Genomic DNA, 16,198 nt, shown 5'->3' with positions numbered 1-16,198 from the left:
GACGGGCAAAGCCAGGAGCCAATGGGGCGCTGAGGAGTTCCCGCCGCGGCCAATGGGGAGCTGACCGGGGCGGGGCCGGACCAGCCACCTGGTAACGGCCGCGTGGTAACCGGCTGCGCGCTGCTAGGGCTGAGCGGGCGCTCGGGCTCCAGGTGCGCAGGATGAAGATCGAGGAGGTGAAGAGCACCACCAAGACGCAGCGCATCGCGTCCCACAGCCACGTGAAGGGGCTGGGGCTGGACGAGAGCGGCCTGGCCAAGCAGGCGGCCTCGGGGCTCGTGGGCCAGGAGAACGCGCGCGAGGTGTGGCGGCGGGGCGGGAGCTGAGGCGGGGGGACTGAACTGAGGGGGAGACTGAGGCGGGGACGGGGCTGAGGTGGGCCCGGGCGGCGCGGACCTGGGGGTGGGGCGGGGGGAGGACGTCCCGGGGCGCGGCGACGACCCCGCGGCCTCGCTCCTGGCCGCGAGTCCTGACTGACCGCCAGTCCTGACTGACCACCGCTCGGGGCCAGGCCGTCCGCGCGGCACGGCGGTCGGCGGGGAGAGGATGGGCCAGGTCCCTGCTCTCTGGGAGCTCGCGTTTCAGACACAGACATTTAAACCGCTGAACAGAAGGGCCGTTATTAGACTTCGGGGATCAGTTCCTGCGGGGCTCTGCGGGCCCGGGCACGGCGTTTGAGTTGCTGTGAGCGCAGTGAGAGGCTCTGGGACTTTTATAGTCGGGAGGTGATCCGCCTGAGCAGGTGGCAGCTACAGAGGCCTTTCTGAACATTCCCGTTAAGCCCACTTCTGCTAAGTGATGCTGGTGCCAAGTGCCTTCGGCCGCATTATCATCACAAAACTGTTCAGGCTCTTTGTGTGTGTGTGTGTTTTTTTTTTTTTTTTTGATGAAAACATTGAGGGTGGGAAAGGTCACTTCACCCATCCACTTGCCACTCAGTTTAGTAATAGTAATGCTGGAGTTTGTGCCTGTGTGCCCCTGACTCCTGAAGCAGCGCGCTCTGTGGTAGGACCGCCCCCTCGGGCCCCTTCAGCCCTAACTTCAGCCCATTTTGCCCCTCTGCCCCTGCGGTGGCTCGGCAGCTGCAGAACTCCTGGGTAAGACTCTTGCCTCCTAGCCTGATTGTGCTAATAGAAGGGGCCAAAGAGAAGCCTCTGGTTTCCATTTGGAACATCAGGTTTCCAGAGAGGAAATAGTGACAGGGCCAAGGTGACTTTGAAATTTCTCTTTATCCAGCTTCTGCTCTCGGAGGGCCTGTCTCTGCGAGTAGCTGACGCTGTTGAGTGCTTTTCATGTGCCGAGCACTGTGCTAAGCAGCTCCGTTTCCATTGTCTTATTGTTCATCACCACCCTTATACCCGTCCCTCCTCCGCTATGTTATGACACTTTTCAGACATGCCAGAAAGTTGAAAGACTTGTGTAGTGTGTACCTGTGTGCTTGAATTCTACAAGTAACATTTTACTCTGTTGCTTTGTCTTCTGTCTGCTCATTTATCCATCTAACAATCTGCTTTTGCATTTCAAAGTAAGTTGTAGACATTAGCATACTTTACCATAAACCCGTTAGCCTTTGTGCCACTGTGCTGTGAACTCTGTTTTCAGATGAGGAAACTGTGGCTCCTAGAGGTTAGGTTATGGATCTGTGGTACTCGGCTGGTAATTGGTAGAGCCAGGATTTAAACCTAAGTCTGTCTGGCTCCAGAACCCATACTCTTGACTCTGACGCCGTGTGCCTCCATACGAATGTGAGCTTCCCAAGGATAGAGACCGGGTAGCATCATGTACCCAGAACCTGACTCATTATAGGGACTCAGAAGTTACGTACTGAGTTATTAGGCATCCCACCTCTGCTACCAGGTCCTTGTCTGAGTCTGGTCGCATCAGCAGCCTGTCCTCATCTGAACAATGAGAGTTAGACTAGGTCATCTTTTAAAGGCCCTTCCAGTTCATACTTTTTAAATTTTGGAATTCACTGGACATGTCTCACTGGAGAGAAGGAGCCTAAATGGAAGAAGATTAAATGGAAGGGGAAGTGTGTGAGTAAGAGTACGTAGCCAAGGTTGGCAAAGGCTCTTCTACCTCTTTTGAGTTGCCCAGAGAGTTCCAGTGCTGAGGATTATGATATCAGAGGTTACTGTGGAAAGACCATAATGGCTCTTCTGTCTTTTTAGAGATGCAGCATCTGAAGAATATCTTCTAGGCTCTGTTAAGTGTACTGTGCTTTTCCAGCTGAGCCAGAAGTGAAATAGGGCACATCCACATGCATTCCTTGAACCCACGTTTTTGAGGGGCTGTCTAAGTGTGGGACCAAGGTACGTCTCCACAGTCCATGGGGAAAGTGGGAGAGGAGATAAGATGTGCTCACAAGACCCTGTCCACAAGGTACCACCCAGGTAGAGGAGCTGTGGGCCTGCCCTGAGGCAAGGACGGTGCACCTTGGAGACAGTTGTGCTTTCGGTTTTTAGATCAGTGTGAGAAACCTTGAGATTAGGTGTTAAAGGAGTGTGATTTTCTCAGCCCTACTCCTTTAGAGTTAAATATTGTAAAATACATAAAACCAGGAACGCATTTATGGAATTTCTAAACACACGTATCAATATGCAGTCAACTCTTGAACAACATGGGTTTGAGCGGCATGGGTCCACTATTCACAGATTTTTTTCAATAAATACATATTAGGGTGCTACATGACCCCCAGTTGGTTGAACCCAGGGCTGCTGAACCACAGATATGGAGGGCTGACTGTATAGTTATGCACTGATTTTCGCCTGCGTGGAGGTTGGGTGCCCCTAACTTCAAGGGTTCATGGGTCAACTGTATATATGTGTATGTGTATGCGAAATACATGCTGTATGTATATAATGTCCATACCTGTCTATATATAATATAGATGCTGTAAATGGCTTAATACTCAGAATATTTAAAATACACGAACGAACAAGTAATTTAATCTTGAGGATTTGAAGGGCATTCCTTGGATCTTAGGATGCTGTAGGTTAAACCTCACGTGCAGCATTTGCTTACAGCATTCTGGGATAGTTAACTGATGGCCAACTAGTAGCATATGTCATTGATTCTTAGCCCTTAGTGGGTTAATTTGGGAATGTGATGAAAGCTGTGACCCCTCCCTGGAAGAATGCACATTTGAACATATACACAGAGTCTTGTTTCCAGTTTTGAGGTGTGTGGGCCCCTGGAGTATATGCCATTGCTCCCATTTGTACCCCTCCTGTCTGTTATCCACATAGCAGCCATCAAGATACTTTAAAAACAAAATTTCAGAACATGACATGCGGCCTAAGGCTTTTTCACTGGTTTCCCATTACACGTAGAATAAAATCCAAACTTTACTATGCACTGGAAGATTCTGTTCTGAGTGCTGCCCCTCCTGCCTCTACAACCTCATCTTCCCGGTCTGCTTGTTTTCTGAACTCTGGTCAGCACAGCTTTTCTGTCCCTTGGACATGCCAAGCTCATTCCTGTATTTTGAATTTATTGTTTCCTTTGCTTGGAACACTGACTCCTGCCCTGCCTGCAGCTTCGTATATCAAATATAATGTCAAAGAGGCCTTCCCAGATCACTCTTTATTATAGAGTAACCTCTGCCCCCAGCCGCCTGCTCTTTTCTTGCCCTTTTTTCTTCATAGTAGAGATTCTGTGTTTGTATGTCTCCTCCACTAGGACATGAGCTCCATGGCCCTCTACTGCCTCTGGCGCCTAGAACAGCGCCTGTGGTGTCCTGGCACTCGATGAGTCTGAGTTGTGTGGACCGGACACTGGACTTTTTCATCCTGTGAAACATTTTAATATTGATTTATTATTTCTTTCTATTGTGGTGTCTAGGCATGTGGTGTGATAGTGGAATTAATCAAAAGCAAGAAAATGGCTGGAAGAGCTGTCTTGTTGGCAGGGCCTCCTGGAACTGGCAAGGTACTCATTTTCTCTCATTTTTTAAAATCTACCCAAGAGGATGATCTTAATGTCTAAGCCAAATTCAATTTGTGTCTTAACTAGTCTTTGTTTAGCTAAATTGGTTATATGTATGTTTTTAAAACCAATGTGCAATAATACAGTTGAGTATCTAAAATCCATGCTTCTAAAATTCAAATTACCCTGGCTGACCTCCAGAGAAAAGAGAGTGAAGTCCTCAGAGGTGTCTCATTGTCTCTGTAATTTGTCTTTTATCTCTTTCAAGTCTCCTTTGCTTTGGAAATATATTTCTGTTGGCCTAGGGCTTCATAAAATCTTGGGAGTGACATCTTACTTGAGGGGGAAAGAAAACCAGTCAGCAAGCAATTTTCCAAATGCTCACTTGACCCAGCACTATTCTGGCTGTGTGAGAGATGGAAAGAAAAAGCAAAAAAGGGGGCTTCCCTGGTGGCGCAGTGGTTGAGAGTCTGCCTGCCGATGCAGGGGACACAGGTTCGTGCCCCAGTCCGGGAAGACCCCACATGCCGCGGAGCGGCTGGGCCCGTGAGCCATGGCCGCTGAGCCTGCGCGTCCGGAGCCTGTGCTCCGCAACGGGAGAGGCCACAACAGTGAGAGGCCCGTGTACCGCAAAAAAAACAGAAAAAGGAAAAAAGAATAAGAGACGTGATTTTTATCTCCAAGGGCCTTACAGTCTCTCCAGGGCAGCATGAAAAACTCCAGTTGAGCGCTAAGCTGCGAGGCATCGCCTGATCTTAAATGCAGCTGGAATTGCAGCGGGAGGTGACACTTGGGCTGGTGTGGCTGGAGGGGTTGAAGCTTGACATTTGACTTGGCAGGGAAGAAAAGGGCCTTCCAGGCCGAGGGTGCAGGACAACTTGTGGGATCTGTGACGGGCTTGGCTGGGCGCTTGAAACGCACTAGAGTCCCCAGTCTGGGCCCTGCTTGTTCTTCTGGAGGGCGCTTGGTGCAGGAGAGGAGGAGCCTGGGGGAGTCACTGTGTAAAGAAAGGGGTTCCAGCGCTGGTGCTGAGACCCCAGGCAGGTCCCTTAGCCTTTCTGAAGCGGTAGCACAGCCCTGCCTGTTGGAGGGAGCTATCAAAGTGGCGGTTGTAGGATGACGACTCTCATCATTTTGAAGTCATATGATTGAATTGATAGTATGTCTTTTACTGGTGTCTAACCATAGAGGAAGAAGTGCTATATTTGTGAACAGGTATAAACGTGAGCTTTAATTCCCTTTCTGCTTGTCACTGTATTTACCATTTATTTGCTTACTGTTCCTTCTCATATCTTAGACCTTTGCTCTCCCTCCATTTCCTTCCTAAAGTACATCATTAAGAAGGTCCTTCTAGAAGTTTGTTGGTGGCAAAGTCAGGTTTGTATTTATTGTGTTGCCCCTGTTTGGAAAGATAGTTGTGTTGGATATATAATTCAGTTGACAGATGTGTTCTGTCAGTACTGTTTCTCTCAGTGATATTTGCTACCTTTTGGCTTCTGGTGTTGCTTTTGAGAAGACTGGTTTTGAGGATTTTGTCTTTTCTCTCTGGATGTTTTTGGGATATTTTGGTTTTGGTGTTTCACTGTGACATGTCAAAGTGTGGATTTATTTTCATTTATCCTGCTTCATATGGATCTGAGTACATATTGTGTCTAATAAGTTCTGGGAACTGGTCAGCCTTTGTCTCTTCAGATGCTGCCTTTCCCTGTTCTCTGTCTTCTCTTCTGGAGCTCCAGCTAGGTGAGGTTCCACTGCAGAGGTCCTCCGCTTGGGCCGAGTTTGCCCCCCGGGGAACATTTGGCACTGTCCTGAGACGTTTTCGGTTGTCACACTTGGTTGGGCCGGGAGTGCTGCTGGCATCTTGTGGGTGGAGGCCGGGGGGTTTGCAGGGCACCCTGCAGAGCACAGAGCAGCCCCTGCCAGAGGAGTTCTCCAGCCCCAAATGCCCACGGTGCCAAGACTGGGAAATCCTGGGCTGGAGCTTCTCATTTTGTCTTCTTAGTCTTTGAACCTCTTTTATGTTTTCTGTTGTTTTGACTCTTCTGCGTTCTGGGTAGCTTCATTACACATGTCTTCCAGTCTGTCTTGTAAGCTGTGAGGAAGCTACTCTTTAATCCAGTCCATTGAATATTTTCCATTTTGAAAAATTTGAAACCTACAAAAGAGTGGAAAGAACAGTTTGATGAATCCCTCTGTACCCTACTCATAGGTAACTAAGTGTAAATATTTTGTGAGATTTGTGTTTTCTCTATGTTACTTCTGAACCATTTGAAAGTAAGTGCAAGGGACCTTCTCTGTCATTCCCATGATGCTGTCATCCACCCAAGAAATATAATGTTGCTAATAAAATTAGCTAATATCTAGTTTATATTAAAATATCTCCAAGTCATTTCAGTTTGTGGCTCTTTCATTTTTTTATATTTTTAAATTGAATTATAATCACATATCACACATTGCATTCATTATTGTCTCTTTAGTCTCTTTATCGAGAACGGTTCCTGTCCCCTGCATTTTTGGTTTCTTTTCTTTTATGACACTGACATTTTTGAAGAGCCCAGGACAGTTGTTTTGTAGAGTACCCTACAGCTGTCCTCCAGTGGTTGTCTGATTGTGTCTGAAACATTCAGCTCTTTGGCAGAACGCGATGCAGGTGATGTGTCTGGAACCTGCATCACAACAGGGGGCTGACGCCACGTTCTACTATGAGGGGACTGGTTCCCTCTGAAATTTATAATCATTTGGGAAGTGACACTTTGAGATGTCCTGAATATCCTTTTACCCTATGGCTGTAGCATTCATTGATGGTCATTGCTTTATCAGTTATCACATTGGTGGTTGCAAAATGGTGAATTTCTAAATCTGTCATATCCTCTACATATATTAGCTTGCTTTTTTTTTTTGTAATGAAGAAGCCCCTCCCTTCCCCACTCATTATTTTTAATTTCTTCAAAATCTGTTTTTTGCTTGTTTGTTTGTTTTGGCCGTGCCATGCAGCTTGCAGGATCTTAGTTCCCCGACCAGGGATCGAACCCATGCCCCCTGCAGTGGAAGCGTGGAGTCCTAACCACTGGGCCTCCCAGGAAGTCCCAAAATCTGGCTATTTTTGATAGCCTCTTGTTCCTTGTTCGTGAAATACTTTCTTGTTTATTTTGTATCCTGTATCTGCTTGTGGACTCATGTTTGATCAAATCTGAGGCTTCCCTGATCTCTTGATTAGGGCCAAGTGCTTCCTGAGAGGACTTGGGAGGGCCCCTGCTGGGCTGCCAGGACAGGGCACATGAAGGAAATTTTGTGGCTTGGGTTTTCTGGCCATCAGGCAGTGTAGAGACCAATCCTTAATCTGTTTGAGAGCCTGCTGGTGAGACTTCCTCAGCCAGAGCTGTGGTGAGACGGACAAGCCTGTCTTTGTCCCTTGGAGATTTTCTCTGTGGCCACCTTGTCTACTGACGTGTGCCCTTCAAGGCTCCTTTTTATCCAGGGGTTTCTGGCATCTGTCAAACGCCTGCCCAGCTTTTCAGAGTAGTAAACTACCTTGCAATGATAGTTTACTACTTTGGGTCTATCATGACTACTTACTTATTCTAGATGTTTTGTAACAGGAGGGAGTGGCTGTGGCTCTAGTGGCCGCTTTGCTGGAAGCATGGGTTTCTGGTGCTTTTGTAACATTGTACCCATGGACCTCAACGTTCAGACGACTTAACTGAGTGGCCGGCAGGAGTGTGGTGCTTGTTCAGAGTATGGCCATTCCCCTCCTGAGGCCTGCACACTCTTTTTTTTTTTTTTGCGATACCCGGGCCTCTCACTGTTGTGGCCTCTCCCATTGCGGAGCACAGGCTCCGGACGTGCAGGCTCAGCGACTGTGGCTCACGGGCCCAGCCACTCCGCAGCATGTGGGATCCTCCCGGACTGGGGCGCGGACTCTCAACCACTGCGCCACCAGGGAAGCCCTACACACGCTTAATAATAGGGCTTTATGTTTGGGTTTTAGAAAAAGGTGTTCGGATGAAGTTGAAAACAAAGTAGGTTTTTTAATCTTTTGGCAACAGCCTCTTTTTTGTGCCACTTGCATGGGGGGTGGGCACACAGAAATAGGTCTTGGAGATCGGGGTTTGCATCCTGACCCTTGTGCTTGCTAACTGTTTGACTTTGGGTGAGCTGGAAATTTCTGAGTTTCGGTTTCTAAATTCACAAAAGGTGAACTAGATTATCAAGTTCATAGGCCGCTTGGGAGGGTTCAGTGGGATCCCTCGTGCAAGTCACCCAGCCCTATATAGTAGGTGTAGGTATAGTCTGCACAGTAGCCACATCATATGCCAGCCTTCTGGGAGCCTTTAAATGGAGGAAACTAGACACACCTGAAGCATTTCTTAACCAAGCATTTATCATATTTTAATGGAATATGTCGATCATCTCTTCTGTATTTGGTGGTGGTGGGGGTCTGCATTGAATCAGATGCAGCACTGTCTTTGGAGTTCACAACTGAGGGAGGGGAGTTGGGGCCTGTAGCGACAGGGGAAGAGAAAGAGGAGTGACTGGAAAGGTGGCGGGGTTTGGATAGAAGGTGAGCGTGGCAGGCCTGAGGCTCCTGCTGGGAGTCCTGGTGTCATTGTGCTGCTACCTGCCCCGTTATGCTCCAGAGATTTTCCCTTCGCTCTTAGGATACAAGAGAATACAGCTTTAGAGGTATCAGCCTTGAGGGCACAGACCCAGATGCCTACTCAGACGGGCAGTGGGGCTGAGTGAAGCGCCCGGGAGCCCGCACGAGCCCTTGCTGGGGAGGCAGCTGCCCGCGTGTCCACTCCCAGTGCTGCCATGTGGTCATAGGGGCCCCTTGTGGCCAGACCTTCTTGCTTCTCAGAAGAAGCTAAATAATTGTATTTTTATGTGAAATTTCCCAACCTTAGAAAATGGGCAACAATTGAGTTTAAAAACACACATGAGGACTTCCCTGGTGGTGCAGTGGTTAAGAATCTGCCTGCCAATGCCGGGGACATGGGTTCAATCCCTGGTCTGGGAAGATCCCACATGTCACGGAGTAACTAAGCCCGTGCACCACAACTACTGAGCCTGTGCTCTAGAGCCCGTGCTCCACAGCAAGAGAAGCCACCGCAGTGAGAAGCCCGCGCACCACAATGAAATGTAGCCCCCACTCGCCGCAACTAGAGAAAGCCCGTGCACAGCAATGAAGACCCAGCACAGCCAAAAAAGAAAGAAAACACACATGAGACTCTGCAGGCCAAAACAGGAGTAGTCTGTGGGCAACCAGTTTGCTACCGGTGATCTAACCCAGGACTTTGATTTGACAGATGAGGAAGTCAGGCACCAGAGATTTGCCATGTACCCAGGGTCACGCTGAAGATTAAACTAGCACCAAACGGGCAGTGAACAGAAGAGGAACCTTTACTGAGCCAGTTTTAAAACTGTCTCGGATATCTGTGTCATCCTTCAGTAGCAACCTTGTTTTCTTCCTTAGCCTGTACGCCTTGGGGACCTTACCTGGGCTCTCGTGTCAAAGTTGAGGAAAGGTGAAAACAGTAGTAAAAGGCCGTGGTGTTTCCCCGTCCTGCACCAGCTTTAAGGCACTGGCTTTTCATACTTGCTCTTTGACCGTACATCTGTTAGTCTTCGTCTGTTCAGCATCTGCCTACGGTAGTTATCTTAGCAAAAGTAAATTTGTAGTTTATTAGGGCATGTTCAAGTGTAACTTCACCAGTTCATAGCTTCAGAATCCTAGCTTGTGTGTCATTCTTCATGGTTTGCGGGGCCACTCAGCATAAAGTGAACATCCTGTCATTTGTTCCTTGATTATTGATTTCTAATGGGTTGTAAGTTGGTGCCTTCCTGTGTCTGTAAAGACAGAAAGCAGTATCTCAAAGACCCAGTGGTGCTGTTCTACTGCGACGAGGTCAGAACCCTGTTTTGACACTGAGGGAACAGTTTTGGGAGACTATACTGACTATTCTGATGGGAATCTGATCTCTGGAACCCTGCTGTCAGACTTTAAGGTTCCACTGTGCCATTTTCTAGATTATGGTACCGAGGACATGTTATCTAATGTGTCTCAGCTTCCTCATTTTTGAAATGGGGAGAGTAGTGCTGTCCACTTCGTAGGGTGAGTGGAAGGGGCCTGTGAAACATCGGGAACTGGACTGGCCAAGTCTCAGTCGTGGCAAGTGTTGTGATGACAGGGCCCATTTTGCTAGAAATCGACTGTCCACAAAAGTCATGAAACGTTTATTGTGAAACACGCAAACCGTGTTAAAACTAAAGGGCTAGAGTCTCAGTTCCTAGTTAATAATTTTTTTATAGCATATGTTCCTGAATTGTATTTCAAGAATGTGAAACAAGTGCATTTCCTCTGTTTTCTTCTGTAGACAGCTCTAGCTCTGGCTATTGCTCAGGAGCTGGGTAGTAAGGTCCCTTTCTGCCCGATGGTGGGGAGTGAGGTTTACTCCACGGAGATCAAGAAGACAGAAGTGCTGATGGAGAACTTCCGCAGGGCCATTGGTGAGTACCCTGCCTGCGCCCAGTACCCATCTGCGCCTAATACCCTGTCCATGCCTGTCCGAGGCTTGTCCTCACCTGCCTCTTCCTTGTGAAAATGCCTCTAGGACTTGTATTCGTGGCACTGCTGTTTTTCTTTTGGTGCCATTAGAGTTATCTTTGCAAACGAAACGAAAACCCAGTTCTTCCAATGGAAGTGCTTTAGCAGCCAGCGAATGTGAGCCCAGCTGTGGGGCTGGGGCTCTTCATCTGACAAAGTAGATCTTCCTGGTGGCCTTACTGTGCTTTTAGAGATGACAGTCCCCTGAAAAAGTTCTGGATGTAAGCCAACAGCACTGTGTGTCGTGCTGTCAGAACGCCCGGCCTGCATGCTGAGCCGGTCAGCAGGCGAGGAAACCATGTGGGACAGTGGAGCTTCAAGGCTGTGGTGCCAACCGTGCAGGGCCTGGAGCTGCTGTACTGCCTGCCTGTGACGTGCCAGGCCTGCCACTGACTGTGGCCTTTCACTCCCCAAGAGGAAATTCTCAGTCTGCATTTTGCATCTGATGAAACGGAGTCTCATAAAGTTAAATAACTTGCCTACTGTGACCCAGCTAGTAAGTAGCAGCAGCCCTGCAGTCTGACCCTACACACCTGTCTGACTCTGGAGCCCGTGCTCTGACCATGTGCTGCGAGCAGAAAATGGCCGCTCTCCTGAATTTGTACCTCTTACCAGCCAGGACTTCTGGGGCGTTCTCCTGGCCTCATTCCTGCTGATCTAGTTCTGGGGAAATCTTAGTTTCCCTCAGACCTACTTGTAGACATAGCTTATTCCTGTTAAGCTATGAAAAAATATGTAATGCACACGTGAGTGTCTATATCTAGGATATACTTGCTGAGTTACAAGTATGAACACTTGTCAGAGTGCCTGTGTCATTTTACAGTCCCTTTGGTTGTCAAAACAAGGTAAGGGGCTTCCCTGGTGATGCAGTGGTTGAGAATCTGCCTGCCAATGCAGGGGACACGGCTTCGAGCCCTGGTCTGGGAAGATCCCACATGCCGCGGAGCATCTAAGCCCGTGCGCCACAACTACTGAACCTGCACTCTAGAGCCCGCAAGCCACAACTGCTGAGCCCGTGTGCCACAACTACTGAAGCCTGCACACCTAGAGCCCGTGCTCCCAACAAGAGAAGCCACCGCAATGAGAAGCCCGCGCACCGCAATGGAGAGTAGCCCCCCGCTCACCGCAACTAGAGAAAGCCCGCGCACAGCAACGAAGACCCAACGCAGCCAAAAATAAATAAAATAAATAAATTTATTAAAAAACAAACAAACAAAAAGCAAGGTAAGTATTCTCAAGAAGGAAACTTACTAGAAAACGTCAAGGAAATTATGAAAGTTTAAGAAAGAGTAGATTTGTCTAAGCCCAGAATTCTTTCCTCAGGAATGGTAGAGTCTAATTGAAGGGTATGGTCATGTAGGGCCTCAGAACATGGTAGGGCTTTGCGTGCTATGTGGTGCGAAATGAAGGGAGAAGCAATGGGAGAGTGGAGTCCCTGTGGCTGGGTGTGGAGAGTGAGGGCAGAAGCAGGGAGCCCACGAGGAGTCTGAGCAAGAGGTGGTGGTGCGTCGGCCGGCGCGGTGGAGCTGGGGGTGGGAGAAGCGGTTGGATTCTGGGTCTGGTGGGATGGTGGAGCTGATGGGATTTCCTGAGAGATTAGTTGTGGGGCTGGAAGAGAGAGAAGAGAGAGGAGGTGAGGATGAGTGCCAGGCGCTGCCGGGTTTGGAGGTGGGAGTATGGGGAGGAGCAGACTGGGCATCTGTTGAATGTCGCTGTGGGTGTAGTGGGCTGCGTTCATCAGTGTAGCCCCAGTTCCTGGCCCACGGTGGGTGCTCTGTGACGTTTTTCTGAATGAGAGAAGGGGTGCACTTTGAAGCAGGTAGAAGAAAACAGAGGCCTCTAGCCCTCAGTCTGTGTCTGGTCGATAGACAGATGTTGTTTGGTTTACACAGTGTTTTTTAATAACTTTTGAGTGAGTTGCCAGTATTTGGAAATTGGGAGATGTCCCATAGAATGAAAGAAGCTTTCATTCCCTGGCAGCCGTGGTGGTCCAGGCGAAGCAGGCACCCTCCCTAGCAGAGCGGCCTGCACCAGCTCGCCCCGGTCTCCTTGTGGCACTCGGTCTGCTGCCCTACAGTCCCTGCCAGGGCCCTGTGAGCACTGGACTTTGGGACTCTTGTTAGAGGTTGGTTTAGAAACCAGAAACTGTGCACTCTGTCCATAGGCTAAGTTCTGGATTTTTTAAACTGCAAAGTATTTCCTACTGGAAATATTTTTTACCTTGAAACACTGGATTTCTTTTTTTTGTGCCTATTTTAAAGTGACATATAACATGCACATAGAAAAGTGTAAACATACCTATAGTTTAACAATAATAAAGTAGACGCTCATGCAGTCACCACTCAGCTCAAGGAACAGAGCGCGGGCGGCACCACAGACATGGCTCGTGCCCTCACAGGTCATAGCCCCTCACCTTTCCTACACGTCCCCCACAGAGCGCAAGAGTGGTGTGGCAGTGGCTTGTGTGGCAGTCACAACCCTGTACACCCGGGTGTGTGTCCTAGGCAGTGTGGCTTAGTTTCGCCCCTTTTATAAACTTTATTGAGCGGAACCTACTTTAGGTGCTGTGCCCTGCTTCTTTACCAGCCTTTGCTTTGTGAGGTTCAGCTCGTGGTGTTGTATCTGGAGTACCAGTGGAAGCGGCTCACAGGACCCCCTTCCTAGTTTAAAATCTTCTGAGTACTTCTCGAAAACTTAATGAACATGTGACAGATTTTATTTAACTCATTAAGTAATGAGATAAAAAGTAAGGTGTTACAATTCGTTCAAATATCTGAGTACATTTTAAATGTATTTTTATTTATTAAAAAAAATATTTTTCTGGACTTCCCTGGTGGCGCAGTGGTTAAGAATCCGCCTGCCGATGCAGGGAACACGGGTTCAAGCCCTGGTCCGGGAAGATCCCACATGCCGTGGAGCAACTAAGCCCGTGTGCCACAGCTAGTGAGCCTGTGCTCTGGAGCCTGTGAACCACAACTACTGAGCCCACGTGCCACAACTACTGAAGCCCGCGTGACTGGAGCCCATGCTCCGCAACAAGAGAGGCCACTGCAGTGGGAGGCCCACGCACCGCGATGAAGGGGGGCCCCCCGCTCACTGCAACTAGAGAAAGCCCGCACGCAGCAGCGAAGACCCAACGCAGCCAAAAATTAAAACACACACACACACACGTATTTTTTTTTCTGACATTGATAAAAGATACAAAACGCACCTTTACATGAATGCATATGTTTGGGTTGCTTAAAGTTAACTTACATGCTTTAAAATTTGAAAAAATAGAGATAAATTTCCTGGGATTCTGTTTTGTGATTTGCCATTTTTGAGGGGACGAGATAATGCGGTTCTTTTGATGGCAGCAAGGTGAAGAGAAATTTCTTGATCCTGACACAGAGTAAAAAGACAGGCCATTGACTGTCTTCAAAAAGGAACCCTGCCCGTCTTCCTCTGCCTTTGAATTCCTGTGAAGTGGCGGAGGGGTTGGGGAGGAAGTGGTGAGCTGACCAGAAATGAAAAGCAAGGAGTCTGTGCTGTTTCCTTGGCGTGATGAAGGTCCCTGTCAGGGATGTAGAAACCTGAGCCAGCAGATGAAACCTGTGCTGTTCACGATGTCATTGCCGGAGATAGCGCCAGCCCGACCTGTTCCTGGCTAACAGCCGGTTTCATTGTCCATCACCCACATCCCCTGCCTGCTTGTCAGCACAGAGCAACTTCTAAACAAATATGGGGGCTAGTGAGAGACGGGAATGCCTTTCTTCCCCTACTCAAGGAATTTCATGTTACAGTCGTCTACCAGTAAATAGAGGGAAGCAATTCCATTTGAAGGAACTTATCTATGTGGGATATAAAAGTTTTGATTTAAAAATAAATCAAGTTAATTTTAAAAGTACAGAAATTTCCAATTTTGTCACAGTCTTCTGTTGTCACAATTCATGTTATTTGGAAAATTTTTGTCTTGATGTTCAGGAACTAAGCATTAGGTAAGGTAGAAATGAAATGCAGCCTCTCTTTTGGGACTATGCCAAGACTTCCATTTGTAGGTGATCAGATTAAAGGAAGGTGGAGTAAAACTTTAATATCTGAGAGTCTTTGCCCTGACTGGGTTTCTGGGGAAAGAAGGCAAACAACCCAGTGATAGGATAATGACCAGGTTTGAAGGTGGGAAGTGACCGAGAGGTCTGAACCATGGGCAGTGTTTCTGTGTGCCGCTGGGATATTTCCCTATTACGACAGAGGCGGCTTGGTGGTGAGGACACCCAAACCATTACGGGGCTTCCCACCCGCACAGTAGTGTACAGCTCCACGTCATGAGCAGAACAGAGTTCTTCACTCATTCTTTAGATGAGTGTCTCTCAGCTGGGGCTGTACATTGGAACATCTGGGGAGCTTTAAACTCATAAAGATGACAGGGTCCCACCCCTTGAGATTCGGAGGCAAATGGTCTGAGTGCAGTCGAGGAGGGAGGAATTGTAGGAGCTGTCAGGTGAGTGTGCAGGGTGAGAACTGTGAGTGGGTCCAGCAGAGGTTCGGAGCCGTGCTCCCTCAACTTAAGCCAGCAGTGGTCCTCTTTTGCCCGGGCCCACTGGTATTATTTACTTAGGTATTTCTTTTTAAAGTGACTTGGTAGTTTGGTGCACAAATACAGAAGAGTGCACGGAACATCAGTGTATACCTCGGTGGATTATTATACATTGAAAACCCATGAAAATAGCACCCAGTCAGGAAAGAGATTATTGCCAATACCCCAGAGCATCTGTATGGTTACATCTATCCTTCCATTTTTGAGATTCAGCCCTATGGCTGCGGGTAGCCATAATCGTTTCTCATTGCTCCATGATATTCTATTGTGCGAATACACCACAGTGCAGTTACCTCTCCCACTGCAGGTAGACATGGGACTTTTCCCAGTGTTTGGCAACTAAGAATGATGCTGTGTGACTGTGTCCCTTGGTGCACATGTGCACTCAGGCCTCTTGGGTATATACCTTGGAGTTGAATTGCAGGGTCACAGGTATTCATGTAGTCAACTTTAGGAGACAATAAGTACCATGTTCTTTACTTACACTCCCACCAGCAGTGTAAGCTTTCCTTTTGTTCGGCATCCTTACCAACTCTTGATATTGCCAGTCTTTTTAGTTTTAGTGATTCTGGAGGTTGTAGAGTAGTATTTTCTTGTTTTTTCTTTTTCCATTGTTAAAATTTTTATTTTGGAAAATATCAAGTACCCAAGAAGTGGTCAAGTGGTACGATGACCTCCCCCATGGTCCCATCTGATTGCAGAGCTGCTTTCATATCTATAAATATTTCAGTTATGTATCTCTGAAAAAGAAGGACTTAAAAAAATACCATTTTCATACCTAGGAAAAATTAACAGTAAATTCTTTAATATCATCACATATCTAGTTAATCTTCACATTTCAGGTTGTCCCGTGTCATAATATGTTTCTTTTATAGTATTATTATGCAAATCAGTATACAAATAAAGGTCTACATAGTAGATTGGTTGGGAAATGTCTTCTATCTTTTAAATCTGTGTTTCCCTTATGTTTCTGTTTTTACCTTTGGGCAAAATACAAACTAGATAGAGACTGGGGTCGTACTCAAGGGCTGGCAGAAAGTGGGTGGTGAGCACTGTGGGTACATGCTAACTGGAAGCGAAAGGACAGGGCG

At 47.8% G+C, this 16,198-nt stretch overlaps 1 protein-coding gene across 3 annotated transcripts in view; it reads left to right on the top strand.

The window, feature by feature from the left end:
• The first annotated feature begins 76 nt into the window (after positions 1 to 76).
• RUVBL1 (RuvB like AAA ATPase 1) overlaps positions 77 to 16,198 on the top strand; it is a 35,250-nt gene continuing 19,128 nt past the window's right edge. Inside the window, exons 1-3 of one of the 3 annotated variants that reach the window (XM_049693813.1) lie at positions 77 to 302; positions 3,844 to 3,930; positions 10,302 to 10,434. In XM_049693813.1, the coding sequence (XP_049549770.1) occupies positions 162 to 302; positions 3,844 to 3,930; positions 10,302 to 10,434 (361 nt within the window). In that variant the 5' untranslated portion in view covers positions 77 to 161. The remainder of the gene's footprint in view (positions 303 to 3,843; positions 3,931 to 10,301; positions 10,435 to 16,198) is intronic. The other 2 variants (XM_049693811.1, XM_049693812.1) reach the window with 2 other exon arrangements.

The sequence above is a fragment of the Orcinus orca genome, chromosome 10, assembly GCF_937001465.1.
Source record: "Orcinus orca chromosome 10, mOrcOrc1.1, whole genome shotgun sequence".
Taxonomy (NCBI): domain Eukaryota; kingdom Metazoa; phylum Chordata; class Mammalia; order Artiodactyla; family Delphinidae; genus Orcinus; species Orcinus orca.
Note: the sequence above shows the minus strand (reverse complement) of the source record. Positions and strands in the feature narration are given on the sequence as shown.